Source organism: Oryx dammah, unplaced genomic scaffold, assembly GCF_014754425.2.
Source record: "Oryx dammah isolate SB20612 unplaced genomic scaffold, SCBI_Odam_1.1 HiC_scaffold_16, whole genome shotgun sequence".
NCBI lineage: Eukaryota > Metazoa > Chordata > Mammalia > Artiodactyla > Bovidae > Oryx > Oryx dammah.
In genome coordinates this window covers 14,254,077-14,278,599 of record NW_024070200.1, presented here as the reverse complement: position 1 = coordinate 14,278,599, position 24,523 = coordinate 14,254,077, and the positions used below count along the sequence as shown (strand labels likewise).

General features: G+C 48.7%; 2 protein-coding genes across 11 annotated transcripts in view; one reads left to right on the top strand and one right to left on the bottom strand.

Annotated features, from left to right (window-relative positions):
* The window catches only part of PPIP5K1 (diphosphoinositol pentakisphosphate kinase 1), a 40,284-nt gene extending 26,646 nt beyond the window's left edge, over window positions 1-13,638 (bottom strand). For 5 of the 7 annotated variants that reach the window (XM_040256667.1, XM_040256664.1, XM_040256669.1 and 2 more), the window contains exons 1-18: window positions 13,563-13,638; window positions 7,935-8,030; window positions 7,474-7,648; window positions 6,897-7,092; window positions 6,357-6,447; window positions 6,045-6,130; window positions 5,588-5,742; window positions 5,356-5,457; window positions 4,732-4,893; window positions 4,451-4,572; window positions 3,162-3,263; window positions 2,858-2,944; window positions 2,662-2,737; window positions 2,437-2,546; window positions 2,268-2,350; window positions 1,751-1,882; window positions 1,455-1,576; window positions 993-1,175 (exon numbers count right to left, since the gene is read on the bottom strand). In XM_040256667.1, coding sequence (XP_040112601.1) covers window positions 993-1,175; window positions 1,455-1,576; window positions 1,751-1,882; window positions 2,268-2,350; window positions 2,437-2,546; window positions 2,662-2,737; window positions 2,858-2,944; window positions 3,162-3,263; window positions 4,451-4,572; window positions 4,732-4,893; window positions 5,356-5,457; window positions 5,588-5,742; window positions 6,045-6,130; window positions 6,357-6,447; window positions 6,897-7,092; window positions 7,474-7,620 — 1,956 coding nt within the window. In that variant the 5' untranslated portion in view covers window positions 7,621-7,648; window positions 7,935-8,030; window positions 13,563-13,638. Of the gene's footprint in view, window positions 1-992; window positions 1,176-1,454; window positions 1,577-1,750; window positions 1,883-2,267; window positions 2,351-2,436; window positions 2,547-2,661; window positions 2,738-2,857; window positions 2,945-3,161; window positions 3,264-4,450; window positions 4,573-4,731; window positions 4,935-5,355; window positions 5,458-5,587; window positions 5,743-6,044; window positions 6,131-6,356; window positions 6,448-6,896; window positions 7,093-7,473; window positions 7,649-7,934; window positions 8,031-12,799; window positions 13,521-13,562 lie in introns of those variants that run through there. The other 2 variants (XM_040256665.1, XM_040256671.1) reach the window with 2 other exon arrangements.
* Window positions 13,639-18,249: 4,611 nt separating this feature from the next.
* CKMT1B (creatine kinase, mitochondrial 1B) lies at window positions 18,250-24,341 on the top strand. Of its 4 annotated transcripts, none has more exons than XM_040256660.1 (10): window positions 18,250-18,470; window positions 19,236-19,557; window positions 20,194-20,392; window positions 20,595-20,690; window positions 21,073-21,294; window positions 21,445-21,530; window positions 21,636-21,759; window positions 23,439-23,573; window positions 23,777-23,902; window positions 24,103-24,341. In XM_040256660.1, exons 2-10 carry the CDS (start codon window positions 19,409-19,411, stop codon window positions 24,214-24,216), a joined length of 1,251 nt encoding a protein of 416 aa, XP_040112594.1. In that variant the 5' UTR covers window positions 18,250-18,470; window positions 19,236-19,408; the 3' UTR covers window positions 24,217-24,341. The 4 variants fall into 4 exon arrangements, with proteins under 4 accessions (XP_040112594.1, XP_040112595.1, XP_040112596.1 ...); XM_040256661.1 differs by having other exon boundaries at window positions 18,268-18,381; window positions 24,103-24,335; XM_040256662.1 differs by having other exon boundaries at window positions 18,287-18,470; window positions 19,269-19,557; window positions 24,103-24,335.
* Window positions 24,342-24,523: the final 182 nt, after the last annotated feature.

Here is a 24,523-nt window from a genome sequence, read left to right as displayed (position 1 = left end):
CCTTGGGATCAGCTGTGTTTTGGAACTGAGAATTTTTTGGACTTTAAAAAGTTAGTACAGAGCATATGCCATATGTTAGATAATACCTCCAGCAGGGCCTAGGGCATAACCAAACACTGTTCTATTTCTGTAGCAAAATGTATATGACTATTTTACATAGGTGAGGTGAGGTGAAGTCGCTCAGTCATGTCCGACTCTTTGTGACCCTGTGGACTGTAACCTACTAGGCTTCTCCGTCCATGGGATTCTCCAGGCAAGAATACTGGAGTGGATTGCCATTTCCTTCTCCAGGGGATCTTCCCGACACAGGGGATCGAACCCAGGTCTCCCGCATTGGAGGCGGACGCTTTAACCTCTGAGCCAGAAATAATCCTATTTTAGGGATTAGAAAGAGTCTTATCATGTTGGGTTTTACTCTTCTTTTTTACTTATTTTTGGCTGTGCTGGGTCTCTGTTGCTGGGCTTTCTCTAGCTGTAGCGAGTAGGGTCTGCTCTCTGGTTGTGATGCACGGGCTTCTCACTGCGGTGGCTTCTACTGTCTCAGAGCACAGGCTCTAGGGCATGCAGGCTTCAACAGCTGCAGCACTCAGGCTCAGGAGGTGCAGTTCCCTGACTCTAGAGCACGGGCTCAGCAGTAGTGACACATGGATTTAGCAGCTCTGAGGCATATGGGATCTTCCTGGATCAGAGACTGAATCTGTGTCCCCTGCATTGGCAGGCGGATTCTTAACCACTGGACCAAAAGGTTTCCCTGCCAAATGAATCTCGGTGCCAAGGTTATAAAAATCTTTTTTGACTTTCAAAATTCTAGGTGACAGATTGTGGACCCATACTTACTTCAAAGGGTGGGTAAGGATTAAATGGCTGAATGTATGGAAAGGATGTGAAACAGTGCCTGGCACATCGTAAGTACCATTACTGATTGCTATTATTTAAAATTCTAGGAATTTGGGATTGGGGTGTATCGGGCACATAGATAGGGACAGCCTGACCTGATCGTAATCCTCAGGGCCAAAGGGCGCGTCCTGCTGCAGGATGTGATGTAGCCGAGCCTTCACACGGTGCTGGCAGCTGCTCAGGGAATCCCCATCGCTGTCCAAGAGCCCGTTCATGTTGGCGCTCTTCACCATTTGTACCAAAATGGGTGTCAACTCCCCTTCTAGAGCCAGAAGGCCCTGGAGGGAAAGCACGAAGTCTATCAAGTTCTCCTTCTACTCCACTTCCCCTAGGCGTCGATGGTCCCAGAGAGCAAATGAGAGCTGGCCTGGGGGAGCTGGGGTGCAGATCAAGGGGCCCACCCCATTAATTATTCTCAGTAGCATAGGATGCAGTCATACACAAGCAGAAACTCCTCTGAGTTGGCACACAAATCCTCTGAAATTTCCTGACTAGTTCTCAAACTCTGCTTCTCTACCTAATGGAAGCTGGGACTGTGGGAGAACTAGAGTGAGCACCTTAGCAAAGGCTGCGGCAGTCATCTGGACACGGCCCTCATCAGAGGCGTAAATCTTGAGATCGTGGCGGAAAGTGCTATGGAGACGAAGCAGCCCACAGCCGGGAAAGCCAGCATAGTCACCTGGGGCCAAAGGGGAAGACCAGAAATGGACGGCTATACACATCCAAGAATGCTCATTTCCCCTTTAACCTCCCCAATACCTCTGTCCCTTTGTTTCCTCAACTTACTCTCTAATCATCTTATCTCAGCCCTGCTATGTATCTACACTTCCCCACCCTGAGCCCAGATACTCACCCTGTCCTCCAGGGTACATGCAGCGGAAAGCTCGCCCCAGCTCCTCAGCCTGAACACGGCCAGCTGGGGTCAGTTCTCCACCCCACTTCAGTACCAGCAGAAGGGATGGGGCCAGAGCCTCCCGCTGTGTATCTGCAGAAATAAGAGGGAGTGAACAGGTCTAGACCTCAGGAAAACAGTGTGTGCTTAGTCGCTCAGTGGTGTCTGACTCTTGCAACCCCATGGGCTGCAGCCCACTAGGCTCCTCTGTCCATGGGATTTCCCAGGCAAGAATATGGGAGTGGGTTCCCATTTCCTCCTCCAGGGGATCTTTTCGACCCAGGGATCGAACAAGCATCTCCTGCACTGCAGGCAGATTCTTTACTGTTGAGAAAGTGGGGAGGCACAAGGAAAACAGTGGGGACATCTAAATGTTAAGTCTTCTGAGGAGTCCAGAAAGGTAATTTGGGAGAGAGGTCATCTAAGGGTTCAAGAATAAAAGATGTGAGTGGTAAAGGAAAGAAGTGTTACGTCTCACCTTGCCCCTCATTAGAAGCTTTTACTCCATGAGGGTAGTAAGTCAACTGCACCTTCCGGTTGATGCCTGAGAAGTGACCGTACCTGCAGGATAAACTCACAGTTTGCTTTCTACCCCAGCACCCAATTCTTATGGCTATTGACACCCTTTTTCCTACTCCCTTTCTCACATCTCCAGCACGGATTTTAACTGCTCCAATTTCCCCGTCTTCTCCTCGATCTCACCACCTGGTTCTTTCTCCAGTTCAGCCAATAGCAGCCGTGTGATGTCCAGCACCTCCTGGAGGAAATAATAGGGTGTCCACGCAGGAGGCCAAGTCTTGGCTGGCTAGGCTTTCATCCTGGCCTCTGTCTTTTCATAGCACTGCTCCTGCCAGCCAGATTCATCATCTTACCTGTAGCTGCTCTGGCCGCTTCAGTTTTAATTTCCCTGTCTTGTAGCCACCATGTTTTTCAAATAGACTAAAAAATCTGAAGAAAGGAGGAGAAGCTTCAGTATGGGTTAAGAAAGGCAAAAACCTCTGGGAGGTTCCTCTCCTCATTTCCTTTACAAAAACCTATTTGTCTAGATTAGTACACTCGGCTTTTTACCTTGGGTGTGTCACCTCCATCTTCATCTTCTGCTTGGGTGTACGATCCCCATGACGAATGATTGCGATGACACAACGAAGTTCCATCCTAAGATAGGGAATCCTGTTAGAGCCACTTCCCCATGCCGCCCTACACCGCCACCCATTTCATCCTACTCGCCGTGTGAAAGAACACATGAAAGACTGTCTGAGATGAGGAATACAGGTAGGCTCCACCGGTCAGAGGGCACAGGGGCAGGAAGTGACCACTGGTCTAAGATATCTTAAGTGGTTACTCCAGATTTTTAACTTTTACTTTTGCTCACATAGTGCCGGAAGTGGTAGGGACAATGGGAATGTCCTCAGCCTCCATGGGGATGGACCACGGGATCTGGAACTGCGGGGCAAGCTCCCGCATTATGGTGTTCCTAGAAGGAGAAACATGAAGAACCGACATGAACGTGAATGAACCAGAACTACACATCTGAATGAAGTTCAAAAAACCTAACGATATGTTAATATAAAGTCCAAAGACATGCAAAAAAATCCCTGTATTTGTAATAAAGACTGTGTTTACCTCTGGGTGGGAGGGGAGGGGACGTTATTAGTAAGGATTATGTAAGGGCTTCAATTCTATGTGCTTGCTTTTTTTTTTGGTTGCACCACACAGCTTGTAAGATCTTAGTTCTGTGACCAGGTATTGAACCTGGGCCCTGAGCAGTGAAAGAGCCAAGTTCTAACCCCTGGGCTGCCAGGGAATTCCCTCAACTATATTCTTAATATTTTATTTCTTAAGCTCAATGGTGAATATACCGATACTCACCATAGCCATCATTCCCTAAACATTTTTGAATGTTTTACATATTAAAAAGTCAAGTTGAAAGACAGTGTTATGGTATGATCACATTTAGTACAATAAATAGTCTGTTTATATACAGAAGAAAAAGACATATTGTTATGTCTAAAACAGTTAACAGTAATTCCCTCTGGGGAGAGCCATGTTGGGAAGGCAAGAGAGTTGAGGAGCCCTTTCTCTACTTTCCTTTTTCACTTTTAAATCATTTTTACAGCATTTAAAGTACAGGCAGACCTCAGGGACATTGAGAGTTCAGTTCTAGACCACTGCAATATAGTGAATATCTCTATAAAGGGAGTCACAGGAGCTTTCTTGTTTGGCAGTGCATATGAAAGTTACCGTAGTCTAGTAAGTGTGCAATAGTGTTATGTCTAAAAAGACAATATACATACCTTAATTAAAATATAATTTACTGCTAAAAAGTGCTAACCATTATCTGAGCCTTCAGCAAGTTCTAATCTTTTTGCAACAGTAACATCAAAGATCACTGATCACAGATCACTATGACAAGCATAATAACAATGAAAACGCTGGAAATACTGTGAGAATTACCAAAATGTCACACAGAGACATGAAGTGAGGAAATGCTGTTAGAAAAATGGTGAAAATAGACTTGCTCAAAGGTTGCCACAAACCTTCAAAAGGTAAAAAAACACAATACCTGCAAAGTTCAACAAAACAAGGTATCTTTAAAGTAAAAACTTTGCTATTCTCCTCTTTAAGCCCATTCTCCCCAGCCCAGACCACTGTGTCCCTTACCCTAGAATCTTGGCACAATCATCATAGTATTTCATTGAATTCTTGACAAAACTGAAGCCATTGACATCACACACAAAGGAGTGACCATTGGCACGGAGGAGATCAAAACCACAAACTGTTTGCTGCAAGGGGAAGAAGGGAAGATGAGAACAAGAGAGAAGGGAAGATGAGAACACGCTTCCTCCTCAGCTTCGCCCGCCAACCTCTCCCTCATGCCACAGCCCCTCCCCTGCACCCCTCCTGCTCCTGCACAACCTCCCTACCAAGGGGCCTCCCTTCACCTTAAAAGCTACGCAGACTTTCCTGGCCACCAGCTTTTCCATGGCGGTCAGCATGACTGGATATCGAATCTCTTTCCCCTCACTGTCTCGTTCAACCTTCCCATCCAAAGCTGGAGATTTTCTGGCTTCAGCATGGGCATAGTCTGGCCCCACTGTGTACACCTGCAGGTACATAGCATCACTGAGTATGCCCACAGCTCACCCTGTATATGAGAAGGCAATATGAGCGTCATGTCTGTAGGCTAGTTTCCCAATAAACATAAACAAAACAAACAAATCCCCTGAGTATTAAGAACAAGAAGACTGACTTTTTTTTTTTTTTACTGAGATGGAACTTCAGTATCATTATGAAAGTTTCTCCATGGGACCCTAAAACTATCATCTAGTCCTTACTAAGAAATAACTTACCAACATTATTCCATTTTCCACATTACCCTTGCCCTCGCTCTGATAGTGACAATATAAATACCTACTTCCCCAATCCTTATCTTCAGCTGCATATGAAAGCCAATCCCACTCACCCTTTATTTTCTATACCTGCTTCCCTACACTTCTACTTGCTTCACAAGCACCCCACCCCACTCAGACATTTATAATCTCTTAAATCCCCGTATCCACCATAACCTTGACATCTGTGCCATCTGTTGGCATAAACTCCTCATAGATGTATGAGCCTGTCTTTCGGACGCTGCTCTCTGGAGAGTAAACACTGCTTCGGCTGCCAATCTTCAGGAGAAAAAGGAAGGGGGAGAAAAAAAAAGGTTGCCTCTAACTTGTCCCCAAGTCTCCCAGCTTCCCTTCCCACAACTTCATTCTTGCTCATCTACTTCTCTGCCTCCCCAGATGTCTCCCACACCTTACGGAAGAGGCGCTGGCTTCCTCCTCCAGCTGAGCTGGGGTAGTAGATGTAAACGTTGTGGTCCTCTGCACTCACAGGCTTCTCCACAAAGGGCTTGGGAAAGATGGCTCCATTTACCTCCACCTGGTCTTCACCCTCTATCAGGTTGCACTCTGAAAGGTAGGTGTGTGGTCATTCCTAGGGCCCAAGAATGCTTCCCACTCCCAACTTCTCTGAATTTTAATCTCCATCACCCTCAAATTTCTATGACCATACTTTAATAATAGATATAGTAACTAACATCTATATAAGAGGTCTCAGATTCTGTCCAAAGACCCATGGCTCTAGCTCTACCCATAGTCCAGTAACCAAAGCCTCACAGAGACAAGTGGCACATAGCTGTCTAGAGAATGGAGAACTGGACTCAGTCACAGAAAGCGGGGCAGGGTAGGAGTGGACAAGGCCAGGTACTCACCCTCAGGCCGGGCAGGGTCACGGTTGAGCACAGCGTATCGAGGCAGGTCAATACCCTCCTCCTGCAGGATCCGGTACACCTCCCTCCTGTTACCCCCGAATAAATTAGCTGGGATAGGTGGGGGCAGGTGACGAGGGGAGAGGCTAGGGATTTCATTCACACAGGAATTGGGAGACACCCATGTACAGAACTCAAGAGGGTTTGGTACAACAATTCGGCATGTTTGTTTGACCCTGCCCCTCCCAGAGTGGGTTCTCTAAAACAGGCGTGATCTCGGGGCCACCCATCCCCCCAGTCAACAGAAAGCTGTACCTATCCTGGATGTAATACTGCATAGCCAGGTCATTGATAAGAAAAGGGTTTCGAAGCTTGGAGTAAGCAACAGCTTTGTCCAGGGGAAAGCCTGGGATGGAGAGAGGAAATAGAGAGGTGAAAGAAGGAAAGAGAGAAACAGTGAGAAAACAGCAAGAGAAACAGAGAAACGTGTTAAAGCTATTCATTGCCACTGAGCTCCACAACCCATCCAACCCAGCACTCATCCTCCTGCCCAACTTCGCAAGTCTAGAAAATTCATCAGGAAAAAAGCCAAACAGAAACTACTTGTAGGGTCCTTCCAGAGACCAATTATGTCAGAGATCCGAAGAACCTTAGAGCTGTCCTGAGGTTTGAATATGGGCTTTAAACTAACCCCAGCAACTTCTCCAAGATGTAGGAAAAGCAAATCCCTTTGCACTGTTCTCTAGCATCGGGAAGAGAGGACGACTTATTTGTCTTATTTGACAGTGAGAGCCTCATTTCCCAGTCCAGCATTCCCAACACCACTCCTTCCCATTTTTCTTCACAGACACCAACCTTTGGAGTGGAAGGAGATGAGGCAGTGGCAGGATGGCCAGTTTTCCACAGGTTCATTGAGGATCACATCTTCTCCCAGGATGATAACAGTCAGGTAGTCAAACCTACAGAGGCGCTCTAGGATCTGGGTCATTGGCTTGGACTTGGATTTCTTGGTCATAGCACAGATGCCAACAATGATCTGAGGTTCAGGAGGCTACCAGGAGGAAGTGCTGTCAGGAACTTCTCACCTGAACCGCCTTTATCAGGGAACACTGCCTCATCATCTCCTTAGAGCAGATTTTCTTGTCAGGACTGTGGACTTGGGGGTTAAGGCTGTCTCCTAACTCAGGCCTAGACTGGGGTTCCTGCAGGGCCTCCCCCTGCCACAGTGAGATATGTGTACTCAGGCAGAAGAGTCAGAGAACCAATAATCATGAGCCAACAGGAGGCGGGCACAAACAGAGGGGCTTCAAGGAGAGGCAGTCTAACCAGTCTTCACCGCCCTTCCCTTTCATCAAGAGGGCCTGTTTGTGACAGGAATCTCCACTATGGCGGGGGTCCCAACACCAAGTGACATCATGTCCCCCTGTCTTACCACTTCATCCTCCTCATCCTCAAGGAGCTCGCTGTCACTCTCTTCCGGCCTCATGCCGAGTCCACGGGTACCCAGCCCCTCATCTCCAGCTCCGAGGAAGAAGTGGGCTGTGGCACTCTCGCCCTCACTGGCCGGCAGTGACCACATCCCCGCCGGGGCACCCACTCATCCCGCCCTGAAATGGAGGGGATCCCCGTTAGCTCAGAAACCAAGTCCCGCAGTAGTGGGTGGGGGTGGGGGGGTGGGGGAAGAGAAAATAAGAGGGAACTACGAGGGGAAACAGGAAACAAAGCTACAGTGACGGGATCAACAGGGAAGGAGGCACGTGGGCTGTGACTGGCAATGACTAAAGGTCCCCAAGAGAGAAAATCAAGGTTTCCTTTTTTCTCCCTGCTCACTCCACCCCCAACCATGAGCCTGGGATGAGAATTACTGGATTAACCCTTAAGATTAACCCTTACCGTGCTGGCATGTCCCTGATTCTGCCAGCAGGAAAAATCATTAACTCCAGCAGCAAATGGAAAAGGTAGTTCTTCATGGAGGGCCACTGTTAATTCCTACCAGAAAAGAAGGTTAGAATGACATTTCAACTTCAGATTCATTCGAAATCTTCCCAGCCTTCCTCTACCTCCCAACGGCAAAAAGCAGAGACATTGCTTTGCCGGACAAAGATCGGTCAAGTCAAAGCTATGGTTTTTCCAGGAGTCATATACGGATGTGAGAGTCGGACCATAAAGAAAGCTGAGCATCAAAGAATCGATGCTTTTGAATTGTGGTGCTGGAGAAGACTCTTGGGAGTCCCTTGGACTGCAAGGAGATCAAAATAGTCAATCCTAAAGGAAATCAACATTCATTGGAAGGACTGATGCTGAAGCTGAAGCATGCTGAAGCTAAGCTCCAATACCTTGGCTACCTGATGCGAAGAGCTGACTCACTGGAAAAGACCCTGATGCTGGGAAAGACTGAGGGCAGGAGGAGAAGTGGGTAACAGAGGATGAGATGGTTGCATGGCATCACCAACTCATTGGATATGAATTTGTGCAATCTCCGGGAGATAGTGAAGGACAGGGAAGCCTGGCATGCTTCAGTCCAGGGGGTCACAAAGAATTGGAAATGACTTAGCGACTGAACAACAACAGTTCAAGAGCAGAGGAATGAGAGAACTCAGTTGCTTTTGCTCTTCATCTCTATCTTCTTTCCTACCAAGGACTAACTCAAAAAAAAAAACACTGATTGATTGATTGGGGGCACCATATGTTCTAAGCATTGTATAAGAACATTAAAATCCCTTTTCCCTGACTCTCCTTCACCTACTTTACCTTAAAAGAAAGACACCCAATTCCGGAAAATCTGTTCAAGAAAAAAGGTCTAGTACTAGTTGGGAAATTGAGGATACAGGCATCCATACAACAGGCCCCAACCTATTCTCAAACTGAAATTTCAGTTTTCTCTCTGCTGTCACAGGGTACACAGACACAAGGCTGGTCTAGGCCAAGGTCCATCATAACAGAAGTTACAATGAGAAAAAAAAAAAAAACCTACCTAGAGCCATTATCAGTGAGAATATTTTAAAAAAAAATAATTTTATTTATCTGGTTTTGGCTGTGTTGGGTCTTCCCTGCTGAGAGGGCTTTTCTCCAGCTGCACCAAGTGGGGGCTACTCTCTAGTTGCAGTTCAGGCTTCTCAGTGCAGAGGCTTTTCTCGTCGTGGAGCATGGGCTCTGCGGCGGAAGGGCTTCAGCAGCTGCTGCATGTGGGCTCCGCAGGTGCAGCTCCTGGGCTCTAGAGCACGAGTTCAGTTGTGACGGGCGGGCTTTGTCACTCCGTGGCATGTGGGATCTTCCCAGATCAAGGATCGAACCCGTGTCTCCTGCATTGGCAGGCAGATTCTTTGCCACTGAGCCACCTGGGAAGCTCTGGTAATATCTTAAGAGTTAAAATTGAATTAGAACAACCTGGAAGTTCCACTTTTGTACACATATAGAAGTAGTGGTTCTTAACTAACTGTGATTATACTGTGCAAGAAACAACTGTCAGGAGACACTTTTGGTTATCACAACTCGGCAGGTGCTATTGGCATCTACTGAGTAGAGGCCAAGGATGCTGCCAAACATTCTAAAGGGCATAGCATATACCTCCACAACAAAGAACTGTCCAGTCCAAAATGTGAGTGGTGCCGAGGCTGAGAAACCCCCGCAGAGAAATTTTCCCACGTAAGAAGACATGTGCAAGAATATTCATGACCTACTGTTGGTAAGGGTAAAACCTAAGAACAATTCAAACTAAAGAATGATAAATATAATGTAGTATATACAAATGGTTGACTAATAACAATTACTAAAAATGAATCAGGGGCAGGGTTCTCTGGTGATCTAGTGGTTAAGAATCCATCTGCCAAAGCAGGAGACTTGGGTTCAATCCCTAATCCAGGAAGATCCCACGTGACTCAAGAGCAGCTGAGCCTGTGGGCCACAACTATTGAGCCCGTGCTCTAGAATCTGGGAACCGCAGCTACTGAGCCCATGGGCCACAGCTGCAGAGGCCCGTGTGCCGTAGAACCTGTGCTCTGCAACAAGAGAAGCCATCACACTGCAACCAGAGACAAGCTCCCACTCTCCACAACCAGAGAAAAGCAAAGAAAACCCAGCCCTGCCTCCCCACAGAAAAAGAGAAAATTGGGGGATAAATTAGGAGCTTTAAGATTAAGATGTACACACTGCTGCTGCTATACTGCTAAGTCACTTCAGTTGTGTCCAACCCTGTGCGACCCCATAGACGGCAGCCCACCAGGCTCCACCGTCCCTGGGATTCTCCAGGCAAGAACACTGGAGTGGGTTGCCATTTCCTTCTCCAATGCATGAAAGTGAAAAGTGAAGTCGCTCAGTCATGTCCAACTCCTAGTGACCCCATGGACTGTAGCCTACCAGGCTCCTCTGTCCATGGTATTTTCCAAGCAAGAGTACTGGAGTGGGGTGCCATTGCCTTCTCCATACACGCTACTATATATAAAATAACTAAACAACAAGGACCAACTGTGTAGTACAGGGAACTATATCAATATCTTGTAATAATCTATAATGAAGGGACTTTCCTGGTGGGTCAGTGCCTAAGACCTTGTGCTTGCAATGCAAGTAGCCCAGGATTGATCCCTGGTCAGGGAACTAGATCCCACATGCCACAACTAAAGATTCCGAGTGCTGCAACTAAGACCTGGTACAGCCAAAAAACAAACAAATAAAAAAACCTATAATGGAAAAGAATATGAAAAAAGTATATATATGTGTGTATGTGTGTATATATATATCTGGATCATTTTGCTGTACACCTGAAACTAACACAACATTGTCAATTAACTATCCCTCAATTTTTAAAAAATGAATCAAAGCTATATAAAACATGAATAGCTTCCAAATGCAAACTGCAGAAATATACATGAAGGACAATTTTACTTGTACAAATAAAAATACTACAAATGTTTATGACTGCATACATAATTAGACACATCTGTTAGCACTAAATCGTGGGAATACAAGTACCTGTTATTCTTTTCTCCCAAAATGAAACTGAGTCATATCAGCAATTTTCTACATTCTGCAAAAGTTCTCAGAAATACTGACCAATGGATCTAATGAAAGCCACAAACTCTGTAAGTAAACGGAATGACTTATAGACTTGTACAGTAGTCTTCAATAACTCCTTTCTGTATTTTTATTTTAAATCCTTACACTTCAAGTGAACTCTGAAGCTTTGATTAGAAAGTCACAGCTAATCTTTATACATATCCTGACCTTTCGAGTCTTCACCACCTGCTTTTTTCTGTTGTTCCACCACCAGACAATGCTCTTGTTAGACTTAACATTTCCAGTTGTGCACTGCTGGTCTTACACATACACACCCCTCCTGATTACAGGCTATTTCTTTGAATTCCGTTCTAGTGACCTGACCCAGTTTCCATGACTTGTGACATTCTCAAGGTCCCTGTACAGTTTAAGCAAGCCAAAGTTTGTGGCAGGCTTTATCCTTTCTCTGAAGCACAGCTTTTTCTATGTCTAAGATTCCTAACCCTTCACACTTCCTGCCACCAAGCCCTTCCTGGTTTGCTACTGAATGTACACTATCACATTCTTGAAATTCTATTTTAACTCTATAACAAGAGATGGTAATAGAATAGCAAAGGAAAATGTGTTCACAAATGTGGAGCTGAAGGAACATGAAAGGTCTAAATTCATAGTTAACAAAGCAAAAATAGAAGCCTGACAGAAATAGCTATGAAATAAGCCAGGATTTATTTAGATGTACCTCTGGGAGAAGCTGGGCTTTAACGTGGTGTTCCAACAGCCTCTGCTGGTTTCCCTGCTCTTCTTCCCTTCCTCCTCTCTCTTTCCTAATACTTTGTTGCAAAAGAAAACTTCAGACTCTGCGGTTGCCTAAAGGGCAAGTCTTACTAGGGCAATGTGGAAAGGAGCGAGGGAGGGAGGGAGGAGACAGTAGGTAAGGAGAGGGAGGGGCAGGGGCACAATCTCCTCAGGAACATCTCTGTTAAACTGGATCTAGACAAGGGATGTGGTTTCCCTGGTGGCTCAGATGTTGAAGAATCTGCCTGCAACACAGAAGACCCAGGTTTTAAGAGAGGTGATAGAAGGGAGGGTGCTGTGCTATGCTTAGTCGCTTCTGACTCTTTGTGATCCTATGGACTGTAGCCTGACAGGCTCCTCCATCCGTGGAATTCTCCAGGCAAGAATACTGGAGGGGATACCCCTATCCCTTCTCCAGGGGAATCTTCCTGCATTGCAGGCAGATTCTTTACCAGCTGAGCTACCAGGGAAGCCCAGAAGGGAGGGTAGGTGGTTTAGTCCCTAAGTCGTGTCCGACTCTTTGTGACCCCATGGACTGTAGCCCGCCAGGCTCCTCTGTTCGTGGGATTTCCCAGGCAAGAATACTGGAATGGGTTGCCATTTCCTTCTCCAGGGGATCTTCCCGACCCAGGAATCAAACCCAGGTCTCCTGAATTGTGAGCAGATTCTTTACCGACTGAGGGAGGGTAAACTGTGTTTTCTTTCTCCCTTAGAATTTAGGGCTGCTTGCCTAGTCCTCTAATTTCTTTAACCACCATGCACTTGCTGCAGGGCCCCATTAGTGGTGAAAGAGAAAGGTCAGTACAGAGTCCAGGCAGAAATATTTCCAACACAGTTAAAACTCCTCAGCTCATCAACATTGTCTCCTTCAACAGTGGACCCCCTCAGTTCCTACTTGATGCAGTGGGGGTTTTTGTTGTTGTTGTTGTTGTTGTTGTTTTTGGATGCAGACTTGAATGATTCATACATACCCTTTTTCTGCCACCGATGAAATGTGCTGATGCCCTTGTTCTCCGTATCAACTCCCTCATATCGCTTTCTTTTCCCTACTTGCTAAAACGACTCTTCCTTGACTCCCTGAACTACCGCGCTCTCCTCCCTCACTGATCAACTGATCCAATGAACAATCCGACTAACCCTCTCCCTCACTGCCTCCCCAGCCTTAGGTAGTGGTTCAAACCCCGATGAGTCACCGCACTTGGTAACAAATTTACTTGGAACCCTCAGTGCTTTCCACCCCCCACCCCCACAGGCTGTCTGTGGGCCACTCTCCCCACGCGCCCTCCAGGCTCACCTCTCTCCAACAACCCCCTTCCTCCAGCCGACTCTCCGGTCCGACTCCACTCCCACCTCGCCCGATGCGGACCTGCCCACTCTGACCCTCTTCCCTGCAGACGCCCTGGCTCGGCAGGACCCCTCTTCCTCACGCAGACCTCACGCGCCCATCTCTTCTCCCGCGGACCCCCCTCCTCTGCGCTCTCCTCACTCCGCTCCCGGTCCCGATTACCACCGCCCATCCTGACTCCTCTAGCCTTTGCCCGCCCCCGCCTTCCCCGCCTCACTCTCCCTTCGTTGACATTGAGGCCTCTCCGCTGCCTCCCTTCCCAGAGCGGCCCCCCGGCCACTACCAACCAGGGCCCTCAGCACCAACGGAGCCCACTCCACCCAGCCCACCCCCTCAGATACCGCCCCCAGCCCCCAGCCACTCCCCCACCGCCCCGGGCCCTCACTCACCCGCCTCCCTGCGCTCGCGCAGCCGAACCTGCCGGCAGCGACACCTGACAGCGGCCCAATCAAAGCGCAACTTCTCTTCGGTGCCACCAATCAGCGGAGGGCGCGCACCGGCTGCGGAGTCAGGCTGCGTTGGCCGGCGCTTCTGCGCGGAGGCGGGTGGCCTCTAGTGGCCCTAGGGAGGAAGTGCAACCTGACGTGCTTTCTCCGATTTCTAACTGCGTCGCCACCTTCCATATGCTTGGTCTAGACGGAGACTTTCCAGAGAGACGAAGGGGCGGGGGAGGGGCAGCGGGGAGAAGCAAGATGCAGAGAAAAAGGCAGAGTCTGTTGCCATTGCACCTCCTTGAGGACAAAACCAGGTCTTCTGTTTGTCTTGTAAAATAAAACGGGATATGATAGATGTAGTGGTTGTTGTTCACGCCCAGTCGTGTCCAAACTATTTGTGACCCCACGGACAGCAGCATGCCAGGTCTCCCTTCCCCTCACCATCTCCTGGAGTTTGCCCAAGTTCATGTCCATTGCATCGGTGATGCCCTCCAGCCATCTCATTCTCTGACACCCTCTTCTCCTTCTGCCTTCAGTTTTCCCCAACATCAGGGACTTTTTCAGTGAGTTGTCTGTTAGCATCAGATGATCAAAATACTGGAGCTTCAGCTTCACCATCAGTCCTTCCAGTGAATATTTAGCGTTGATCTCCCTTAAGATTGACTGGTTAGCTCTCCTTACTGTCCAAGGGACTTTCAGGAGTCCTCCAGCACCACAGTTCAAAGGCATCAGTTCTTTGGTGTTCTGCCTTCTTTATGGTCCAGCTGTCACAATCGCATGTGACCACTGGGAAGACCATAGCCTTAACTATACGGACTTTTGTCAGCAGAGTAATGTCTCTGATTTTCAACACACTAGGGATCCAATAAATGTACATTGCAAATGTTAACAGAAGAGTGAAAGTGGTTCTGGAGACAAAAACAGAAACAGAAACAAATCAGAAATTTGAGAGATGGACGAGAGACTTATTTATGAAGGAGACAATAAAATGGACAGACTTGGAAGTCTGAACAAGTCAACTCCTATCTCCACACATTGCTTGCTCTCTTGCCTTTGGTAGCTGTACAGCCTTGGACAAGTCACTGAATTTCCCTCAGCCTCTCTTTTCTCACTTGTGAGAGAGTAGGACTGGAAACTAACGCACAGGCTACTGAGTATATGAACGCCTTTTGCATGCGTTTGTATTGTTATCTTTGCGTCCTCACTCAGGTTTCCCTGGTCAAGACAATGCCAAGTTCCTTTACAAAGCAAGTTTGTGTGCTGGAAGCTCTGTGAGGCCAAACTGAAAGGCCAGAGATTGGAACAGAGAAAGGTTTATTGCTGCTGCTGCTGCTGCTGCTGCTAAGTCGCTTCAGTCATGTCCGACTCTGTGCGACCCCATAGACGGCAGCCCACCAGGCTCCCCCATCCCTGGGATTCTCCAGGCAAGAATACTGGAGTGGGTTGCCATTTCCTTCTCCAATGCATGAAAGTGAAAAGTGAAAGTGAAGTCGCTCAGTCGTGTCCAACTCCTAGTGACCCCATGGATTGCAGCCCACCAGGCTCCTCCGTCCATGGGATTTTCCAGGCAAGAGTACTGGAGTGGGGTGCTATTGCCTTCTCCAAGGTTTATTGCAAGGCCAAGCAAAGAGAACAGGTGACATGTGCCCCCAAACCCCAAACGCTTCGAAGGTTTTCGGGGAGAAAAGGTTTTATAGGCAAAATTCCGGGTGAGGGCTGCAGGCATGTTACTTTCCTCTGATTGGTGAGTGGTGAGGTAATAGGGCAGTGCTCCAGGAATCTGTTATTCAGCCTGAAGTTACCATCTTCCACCTGGGGGCGGGGTTGGGAGGTGGCTTGTGTGTGTACTCGGTCACTCAGTTGTGTCCAACTCTTTGCGACCCCATGGACTGTAGCCCACCAGGCTCCTCTGTCGATGGGATTTTCCTGGCATTAATACTGGAGTGGGTTGCCATTTCCTCCTCCAGGAGATCTTCCTAACCAGGGAAGATCAAACCCATGTCCCCAGCATTGGCAAGCAGATTCATTGAGTCCAGTGTAATCAACTTGCCACTAGGTAACTGGCAAGGGAGGAGGCTTTGTTTCTGTAGAACTAAGCATATTGTTATGTATATTCCTTTAGGAGGAACCAGGATCCTACTTTAACTGCACTATAGTTTATATATATATAATTTTAAAAAATTTATTTGGCTGTGCTGGGTCGTCGTTGCTATGTGGGTTTTTCTCTAGTTGTGGCCAGCAGGGGTTACTCTCTAGTTGCAGTGTGCAGGCTTCTCATTGTGGTGGCCTCTCTTGCATGGTCACCAGGGAATGGTGGCTCAGCAGTAAAGAATCCAATGAGGGTTTGATCCCTGGGTCGGGAAGATGCCCTAGAGGAGGAAATGGCAACCCACTCCAATATTCTTTCCTGGGAAATCCCATGGACAAAGGAGCCTGACAGGTTAGAGCCTGACAGGTTACAAGTTACATGGGGTTGTATCTAAGGGTCAGATATGACTCAGCGACTAAACCCCCACCCCTACCACCTCTTGCTGCAGAGCACAGGCTCTAAAGCATCTGAGCTTCAGTAGTTGCAGCTCCTGGGCTTAGTTGTCCTGCAGCATGTGGAATCTTCACAGACCAGGGATCTTCCACCTGGGGGATGGGACCTTCCACCCATGTCTCCTGCATTGGCAGGCAGATGCTTTACCACTGAGCCACCAGGGAAGCCCCTGCTATACAGAAGGGAAGGAGGCAGGGCCACAACCTTTAAAGAATGACATAGCCTGGGGTCACAACATAAACTGATTAGAATCAACTGCCTAAGACCTGGACTGAGACATGGACTGTCTGCTCTGAGACCTGGACCTTGATCCTCAGTATACACTCCCTCATTGTAACACATCAGCAAGCTAAATGACACACCCAGAGGTGCCATGACAGTTCCAAGGTCAACCATCAAAGAGCAAAAGTGGGTGGTAGCCCAAGGACTGGAAATCTCCACCCCCTCCCCCCAAATAGTTGGAATAATCCTCTCATTCATTAGCCTTTGAAATTACCCAGCCCATAAAAGCTAACCAGGGCGGTGCTCCCCTGGTGGCTCAGACGGTAAAGAATCAGCCTGCAGTGAGGGAGACGTGGGTTCGATCCCTGGGTTAGGAAGATCCCCTGGATGAAGGGAATGGCTACCCACTCCGGTATTCTTGCCTGGAGAATTCCATGGACAGAGGATCCTGGCAGGCTGCAGTCCAAGGGGTCGCAAAGAGTCGACACAACTGAGCGACTAACACTTAAAAGCTAATCACACTACATTTTGAGGCTTTACTCGCCCTCTTCCGAAGGCCCACACTCAATGGACTGTGTTTGTCTCTGAATAAATCCACTTCTTATCACTTTGTTTCTCCCTGAATTCTTTCTGCGATAAGACATCAAGAACCTGAGCCTCATTAAGTCCTGAAACCAGTTCTGTGACTTCAGTTGGAAGACCATGGATTCTGGCTGGGTTTGGATCCTGGCCATGTGGGTTCAAGTCCCAGACTGGCTTTTGGCTACGTTTGAGTCCTGGTACAGGAGTTCAAGTCCCAATCTGAGGTAAACTGTTTCACCTGCACTAGTTTTTTTATTGTTAGTTATTGTTTAGTTTTTTTATTGTTCCTTCTTTGTTTCTGCTTCCCCTCCATTCCTTGACTAGCGACTATTTGGATCTACCCTTTGGAACCCAGGGAAGTTCTTGGGGGCTGAAGCCTATTTCCAACAATCAAGAAATGGGGGACACAGTAAGACTTCCAAGCCCAGGACCCCTACCTCGGGTCCTGCTTGGTCTCACCTCTTTATGAGTATACAAGTATCCATAGCTTAAAAATTCACCAACTTTGCCATTTGGGGAGACACTGCTTTGGGAGAGATACCCAGGGTTCCACTTACTTGCAGCAAGTAATAAGTCCTTCCTTCTTCTGTTTTTTACCTTGGTTGTGTCTAATGGCTTGATACCCACCAAAAGGTGAACCCAGTTTTCAGGTAACACAACTGCAGAACTCCATCTAGTCCTGATAATTACTCTCTTAGCAGGAGAAGGAATTGATGGACCGAGAACAGAGGCGATTAGCTTCTAAGGATACCCACAGATGAGGAAGGCAGGAAAAGGAGCACTAGGGAAGCCTGAGAGGAATGAATGAAATGAGAGTAAAAGGATGGAATGGGGTCTCATCAGTGAGGCCAGAGGACAAGGTGAAGGGGATTTCTTTTTCTCAAAAACTCAAGATGAACAAATTTCTTACTGTCTTATGGATACGTCAAAATAGCTGAAAGACTGGACTAATGCCCCCATGCCTACCCCACCTTAACTGAGCCTCCATACTGAAGCTCACACTTCTATTTCAGCTCCAAGCATTCATTCTCCTTCTGCCAGGACAAAGGTCAAGTCACACCCAAGTCATACTTGGAGATCAAGAACAGAACCCTCTCAAATCTGAATATGCACCATGTGAGGAGAGAGGAGGAGAAGGGACCAGGAGGAAGGCAGAGTCCTTGGTGACCCTTTTGCCCTTGGACACCCCTCCTCCTTACACTCTGGATTAAACAGCATTAGGGAGCCAAGAGAGGAAACACATGTGGTGGTTAGAGACCTGTGCCTGCCTGTTCCCTTCCTACACCCCGTCATCTCACCACACCCTTCACCTCTCCTTACACTCCCCTTCAGCTCAGGAACTGGGAGCTACAGAGAGGAGGGGAGAAGGAGGAGGAGGAAACAAAATTCCCTGCCCAACTCCAGCCCCACGCCCAGCACAAACAGGAGGTAGGCAAGCCTGCGGAGAATACTCAGAGGGAGTCCTGTGATCAGCAAATAGGTCCCAGCCTGGAAAATTCGCTGAGAAGAGATCAAAGGTGAAGTAAGAGATGGAGAGGAGGATGGAGGAGGGGGGAAAAGTGGGGGATCCTGAGACGTGGGGGAAGGACACAGCAGGGCTTCAGACCTGGGGGCAAGGTGGGGTGGGGGCGGGGAAGACAGCACAGATGGAGTAAGAGTTGGTGTTTCCCCGATGTCTCTCAGGGAATCTTTCCATAACCTTGTAAGGAGACTGGCACAGGTGTGACAGGGAGGAGCCTTGGTGCTCTTCCTGGTTCTAAGGAAGGGGTGACCTTGAGCCAGCAGACTGTCTTTCTCAGTCTCTGCCTGTGTGCTTTCTCTGTGTGTCTTCCCCTGGTATCTGTTTATGCCACGGGTTCCCCGAGGCCACCTCCCCTGGGGAGACAGAGAGGTTGCAGAGGCAGGCCGAAAAAAAACGACAGCAGGTTGGGCAATGTCCCCCTCTTCCACCCAAGGGGGCGACGAACGGAGGGTTCCCATGAAACCGAGAGGCTTAGGGGAAGGGTGTTAGGGTTTCGCCGGTCCCCTTGGGTGCTGTCCTCCACTTGGTGCTGAAATCTGGGCGGCCTCACCTCAGGTGGGCCCATTCCCGGGCCTAAGGCTGCAAATCGCCAGTCTCCCTAATCTACCTGCGGGAAGGGGGTGGTGCCTACCTCTGCCCCCGCACACCTAGCGCGGTGGCAGGCGGGAAGGCGGGGCCTGCAAGAGCCCCACCCCTGGAGACTGCAGCGCTGCCTTCTCCTGCGCCCGCCTGCCGCTAGCTCATTGCGCCTCTCCTGCAGTCTGATCGGTACCGGCTTTCACTCCCGCTCCAGCCTCCACTCCAGGCCCCATTTCGGCTCCAGCCTCGCACTCAGCTCCGGCTCTCAGCCTGTCTGCATCGCCCCCCTCCTCGCGGCTCCTGCCCTGAGCCAGCAGCTCTTGCCCTGAGATTCCGTAGGCAGACCCTCAAGCCATGGCTGGTCCCTTCTCTCGTCTGCTGTCTGCCCGCCCCGGGCTCAGGCTCCTGGCTTTGGCTGGAGCTGGGTCTCTCGCCGCTGGGTTTCTGCTCCGATCGGAACCTGTTCGAGCCGCCAGTGAACGACGGAGGCTGTATCCCCCGAGGTATCAGTGTCTCAGGCGCTCCGGGGGACGGGGGGGGTGGGGGGAAGGTCGGGCAGGTGGTGATAGGGGTGGAGATGAGAATCTGGGCAATAGAGAAGGGGTATAATCACGAAAGGTTCTGGAGTGGGGCGCTGTGCAGTCTGGAAACCTCACTGGGGTGGCTGTGGGGGGAGGCCAAAAGCATAAGGTGAAAGCATTCCTGGGGACTTGGAATCCGCAGTTCCCAGCCCCAAGGCCAGCTCTGGCCCTGCGAGTTCTGGCTGCACCTACTCTGCTCAAATTCCTAATTGAGAGACCAGGAACTATCCTTTCCGCTCTCCTCCATCTCCCTTTCCTGCTGTTCTCTCCGGTTTCCTGAATTCCCCTCCTTAGTCTTTCCCCTCCCCCATTCCTAATGCTGCTTCCATGGGAGAAAAGAACCGAGCAGATATGGGAGAACTGAGCCTCCAGCCAGAGGAAGCTAGAACTCTTGGGAAAGAATAGATCCTGAAAGTCCCTAATGAGATTACCAAGGTTTAGTCCCGCTCTAGCCTCCCCTCCTCCCAAGGAGCAAAGCCAGGCATGCCCCTAGCTGAGTGCACTGGGTCCAGGCCCCCTGTGCCCTCCCTCCATGGTTACTGGGTACCCCCTCCCTAGTGCTGAGTACCCAGACCTCCGAAAGCACAACAACTGCATGGCCAGTCACCTGACCCCGGCAGTCTATGCCCGGCTCTGCGACAAGACCACACCCACTGGCTGGACGCTAGATCAGTGTATCCAGACTGGCGTGGACAACCCTGGCCACCCCTTCATCAAGACTGTGGGCATGGTAGCTGGTGATGAGGAGACCTATGAGGTAGGGGGCCCCAGAGTTTCCCAGTAAAATCCTGTTCATATTCCCAGCAATCCCAGTTCCTTCCCCCTGAAGCCCCTCACTTTCCCTTAAGACTGAACCATCCATACTCGTGTTTTCCGACCCGGTGAAATCAATCCACAACGAAAGCTTGGGAAGGAGTTCCCTCTCCTTAACCACCTTCTTCCTCTCAACTCCCCTGCAGGTATTTGCTGAGCTGTTTGATCCTGTGATCCAAGAGCGACACAATGGATATGACCCCCGAACGATGAAACATACCACCGACCTGGATGCCAGCAAGGTAGGTCAAATATCCCACTTCTGATTTGCATTGCCTTTTGTACAACATACTGTTTTTTCTGGTCCCTTCAACCATAATTATTCCCTGACTCATACTCATTATACTGCTGAGCTTTCAAGTCTCAGTGTGGGGAAAGATTTGTATGTTAAGAAGCAGCCGCTGTGGAGAGGAGCGAGCGTTGAGAACAGCCACACCCCAAGATGGGCAGTGTGGGGGAGGGTTCACAATGAATGCCCCTTCAGTTGGTGTGCTTGCCCAATGGGCTGTCCTTCCAGTGCAGGCAATGAAGACTCCTCTAGTCCTTGTGGTCTCTCCTTCCCAAGGCCCTCAGCTCCCATCCACCTTGTTTCTGTGACTTACCTTAATTTCTACTATTCCCCAGATCCGTTCTGGCTACTTTGATGAGAGGTATGTATTGTCCTCGAGAGTCAGAACTGGTCGAAGTATCCGGGGACTCAGCCTGCCTCCAGCCTGTACTCGGGCAGAGCGACGAGAAGTGGAACGTGTCGTCGTGGATGCGCTCAGTGGCCTGAAGGGTGACCTGGCTGGACGCTACTATCGGCTCAGTGAGATGACAGAGGCTGAGCAGCAACAGCTAATTGATGTGAGAGGCTTTGAGAGGGAGCTGGGCAGGAGGGGCAGATGGAAAGACAAGAGAATCAAAGGAGGCTGGGCCAGATGAGGTCGATGGGCTCTGAGAAGCCCGGGGGCTACTGTATAGATTCTTAACCCTAGTCCCTTTAAACCTCCTCAGGACCACTTCCTGTTTGATAAGCCTGTATCCCCATTATTGACCGCAGCAGGAATGGCTCGAGACTGGCCGGATGCGCGTGGAATCTGGTATGAGGCTTAGCTTACCCCAGGCTCCTATAAATGCCCCTTTTTTCTCTATCTCTCCCTTTCCCTGCCTCTTAATTCCAGTCCCTCCCTCTCTCCTGCCTTCAGGCACAACAATGAAAAGAGCTTCTTGATCTGGGTGAATGAGGAGGATCATACACGGGTCATCTCCATGGAGAAGGGTGGCAACATGAAGAAAGTGTTTGAAAGATTCTGCCGAGGCCTCAAAGAGGTTGGAGAAGAATGTATAAGGGAACTAGGTGGGAGGACTTAAGGAAGAAACTAGAATATGTAGATGGAGGATATAATTTATCAACCAACCCAGGACATTTTTCATAGTGAAAGAGATTACCACCAATCACTCTAGTAGGATAATAGGGATAAATCAGAACTGTTCAGGGTATATGGTCCTGGTATATATGGACCAGGTATACCTAAACCTGGGTATATGGTCATCCTAAGAATAGGAAGAGAGAATGTCAGGAATCTAAGGAAGTAAATAAAGCAGTTGCCAAATAATGCAAAGAAGGAATTGAGACGGTGAGTCAGTGCCTGGGGGGTGTGTTGTGGAATGTGCAGATATAAGGGGAAGGTTTAAGCTTGGACAGATATAGGGAGTGAGGGGTTGGTATGTTCGTGATTCTCATGTAATCACCCATTTCTGAGCCAAGGTAGGCCTTTACTCTAGATTCTGTCGTTCTTACTAAAGTAGCGTGTCTAGATTTTAAGCTGAATGGGAGGGAAAACAGAGAAGGTAGAAGATGGAATGGGTTAAGTTCCAGACTGTGTGGCTCTGCATAAGGGGTTGAACTGAATCCTCAGTCCAATAGGAATTAGGTCTCCATATTCGAGTCTAGATTGGAAATTTCCATGAATCCAATCCTTATTGTATGGCCTCATATATACAGTTCTGTTTTGGACTTGTAAAGGGAAATCTCCTTCCTTTAGAGTCTTAGCTGGGAGGTTCCTATTATTTTTAGCAGGTAATGGGTAACATATCTTGACTTTAGTAACATATCTTTGACCCACTGAAGTGGGTAGGGAAGTACTTTTTATATGTCTTAGTATTCTCATCTGTAAAACTGGGGTAAGAAGACTTCCTACATTTAAGTGGTAGGGATTAAGTGAGATAACACATAAAAAGCGTGTGGCCCGTAGTAAAAGTTCACAAGTGTTAGCTGTTGTTGTTATTCTAGATGGAAGGATTTCCTCTTGTTCAGCATTATAATATCCCCCATGCCATGGTTCTTTCTGAACTATGAACAGGGTTCCCCTTAGGTTACGTAGTGGTCTTCACGAACATTACCCTGGCAGGTCTCCAGTCTCTTCAACTCTAGTAGTCATCTTCATGATTGGGATGTTTAAGTGGAACAAGAACACGCTTCCCACACTCCTCCCCCACCCTCCACAAGTATGAGTCCAGCTCTTCTGCTCCATTTTCACCTCTCTGCTTTCTCTTTTTCCACAGCTAACAGGCTCTCTTGCCTCTTCCTGTTGCAAAGCCTACACCCTCATTTTCTGGCTGAAAGAATTCTTCCAAGCTCTAGCTCATTAGCAAAGTAAAGATGTCAATGCATGCAGAACTCCCTGAATAATCAATCCTTTCTCAGTTCAGTTTACCACCTCCGTTCATCTCCCCAGATCATCCTTAGCACATCATTCCCTAAAGTTTCTCCTCTTCCACACAGGATATTTTTGCACAATCTCATCATGATGGGCTTGCAACATCAAAAATATCTTTTATGCATGATAATAATGAGCCATTTCCACCACCACCAACAACAAAAAAGCAGTGTCATTCTTTCACATCCCAAATCTTTGGTTTTAGACATATTTCTAGAGCTCCTATGGGTCCAGCTAAGGGAGGGTTTGCACGGCTCTGACATGTCACTAATGGCTTTGTGCACGCAGGTGGAGCGGCTGATCCAGGAACGTGGCTGGGAGTTCATGTGGAATGAGCGCCTGGGATACATCTTGACCTGTCCGTCTAACCTGGGCACTGGACTTCGTGCAGGAGTGCACATCAAACTGCCCCTGCTGAGCAAAGTAAAGGAGTTGTGGGGCTAGAGAGGAGTGTGAGGGAGGAAGTGGCCATGTGGGGTGGGAGAGGGAGTGTGTGCTTTGGGAAGGAGCAGGCATTGTAGCTCAAGAGTCAAGGGAAAGAGCTCTGGGCAGCTTCAGGGCTCTTTCCGGGAGGACCAGTCTCAGCCTCTATTGACCCTGCCCCCAAATGTCTATCTCCCCTCTAGGATAGCCGCTTCCCAAAGATCCTCGAGAACCTAAGACTCCAAAAACGTGGAACTGGAGGAGTAGACACAGCTGCCACAGGCAGTGTGTTTGATATCTCTAATTTGGACCGACTGGGCAAGTCAGAGGTGAGATTCTCAGGGATTATGGATAGGTCTGTGGGGCAGGGGGTGATTTGACAAGGAGTGAGCCTCAAGAATGTAACAGAATCTGAAATGAAACTCAGGTTGACTGGGGGGAAACTGGCAATGAGTTCCCAGAGCAGGCAAATCAGTGCTAAAGAGAGTCAGGTTGTGGGAAGCAGAGATCAAGGGTCAGTATCATCCAGGTGGAGCTGGTGCAGCTGGTCATCGATGGAGTAAACTACCTGATTGACTGTGAACGGCGTCTGGAGAGAGGCCAGGATATCCGCATCCCTCCACCTGTCCCCAACAAGCATTAACTCCCGTCCCCAGTGGATGGCTCCCAGGTCCTCTGCCATTCTAGTGGCAGCCCCTTCTCCTTGCCCTGGGTGCCATCATCAACCCACACCCCCCTGTCCTAATAAAGGCTCCATGCTATGCTTCAGTTGTCTGTGTTATTTCTAATGGTGGGATGGGGAGGAACTAGCTTCCAGGAGAAAAAAAAAAAGGCAATGGGATTATTTATGATGAAAAGAGACTCCAGATATGGCATGCCAGGAACACTGATTCTCAGGTGGGTGGAAAGCATTAACATTCTACCCATATCCCATCAGCTTCCTAGGATAA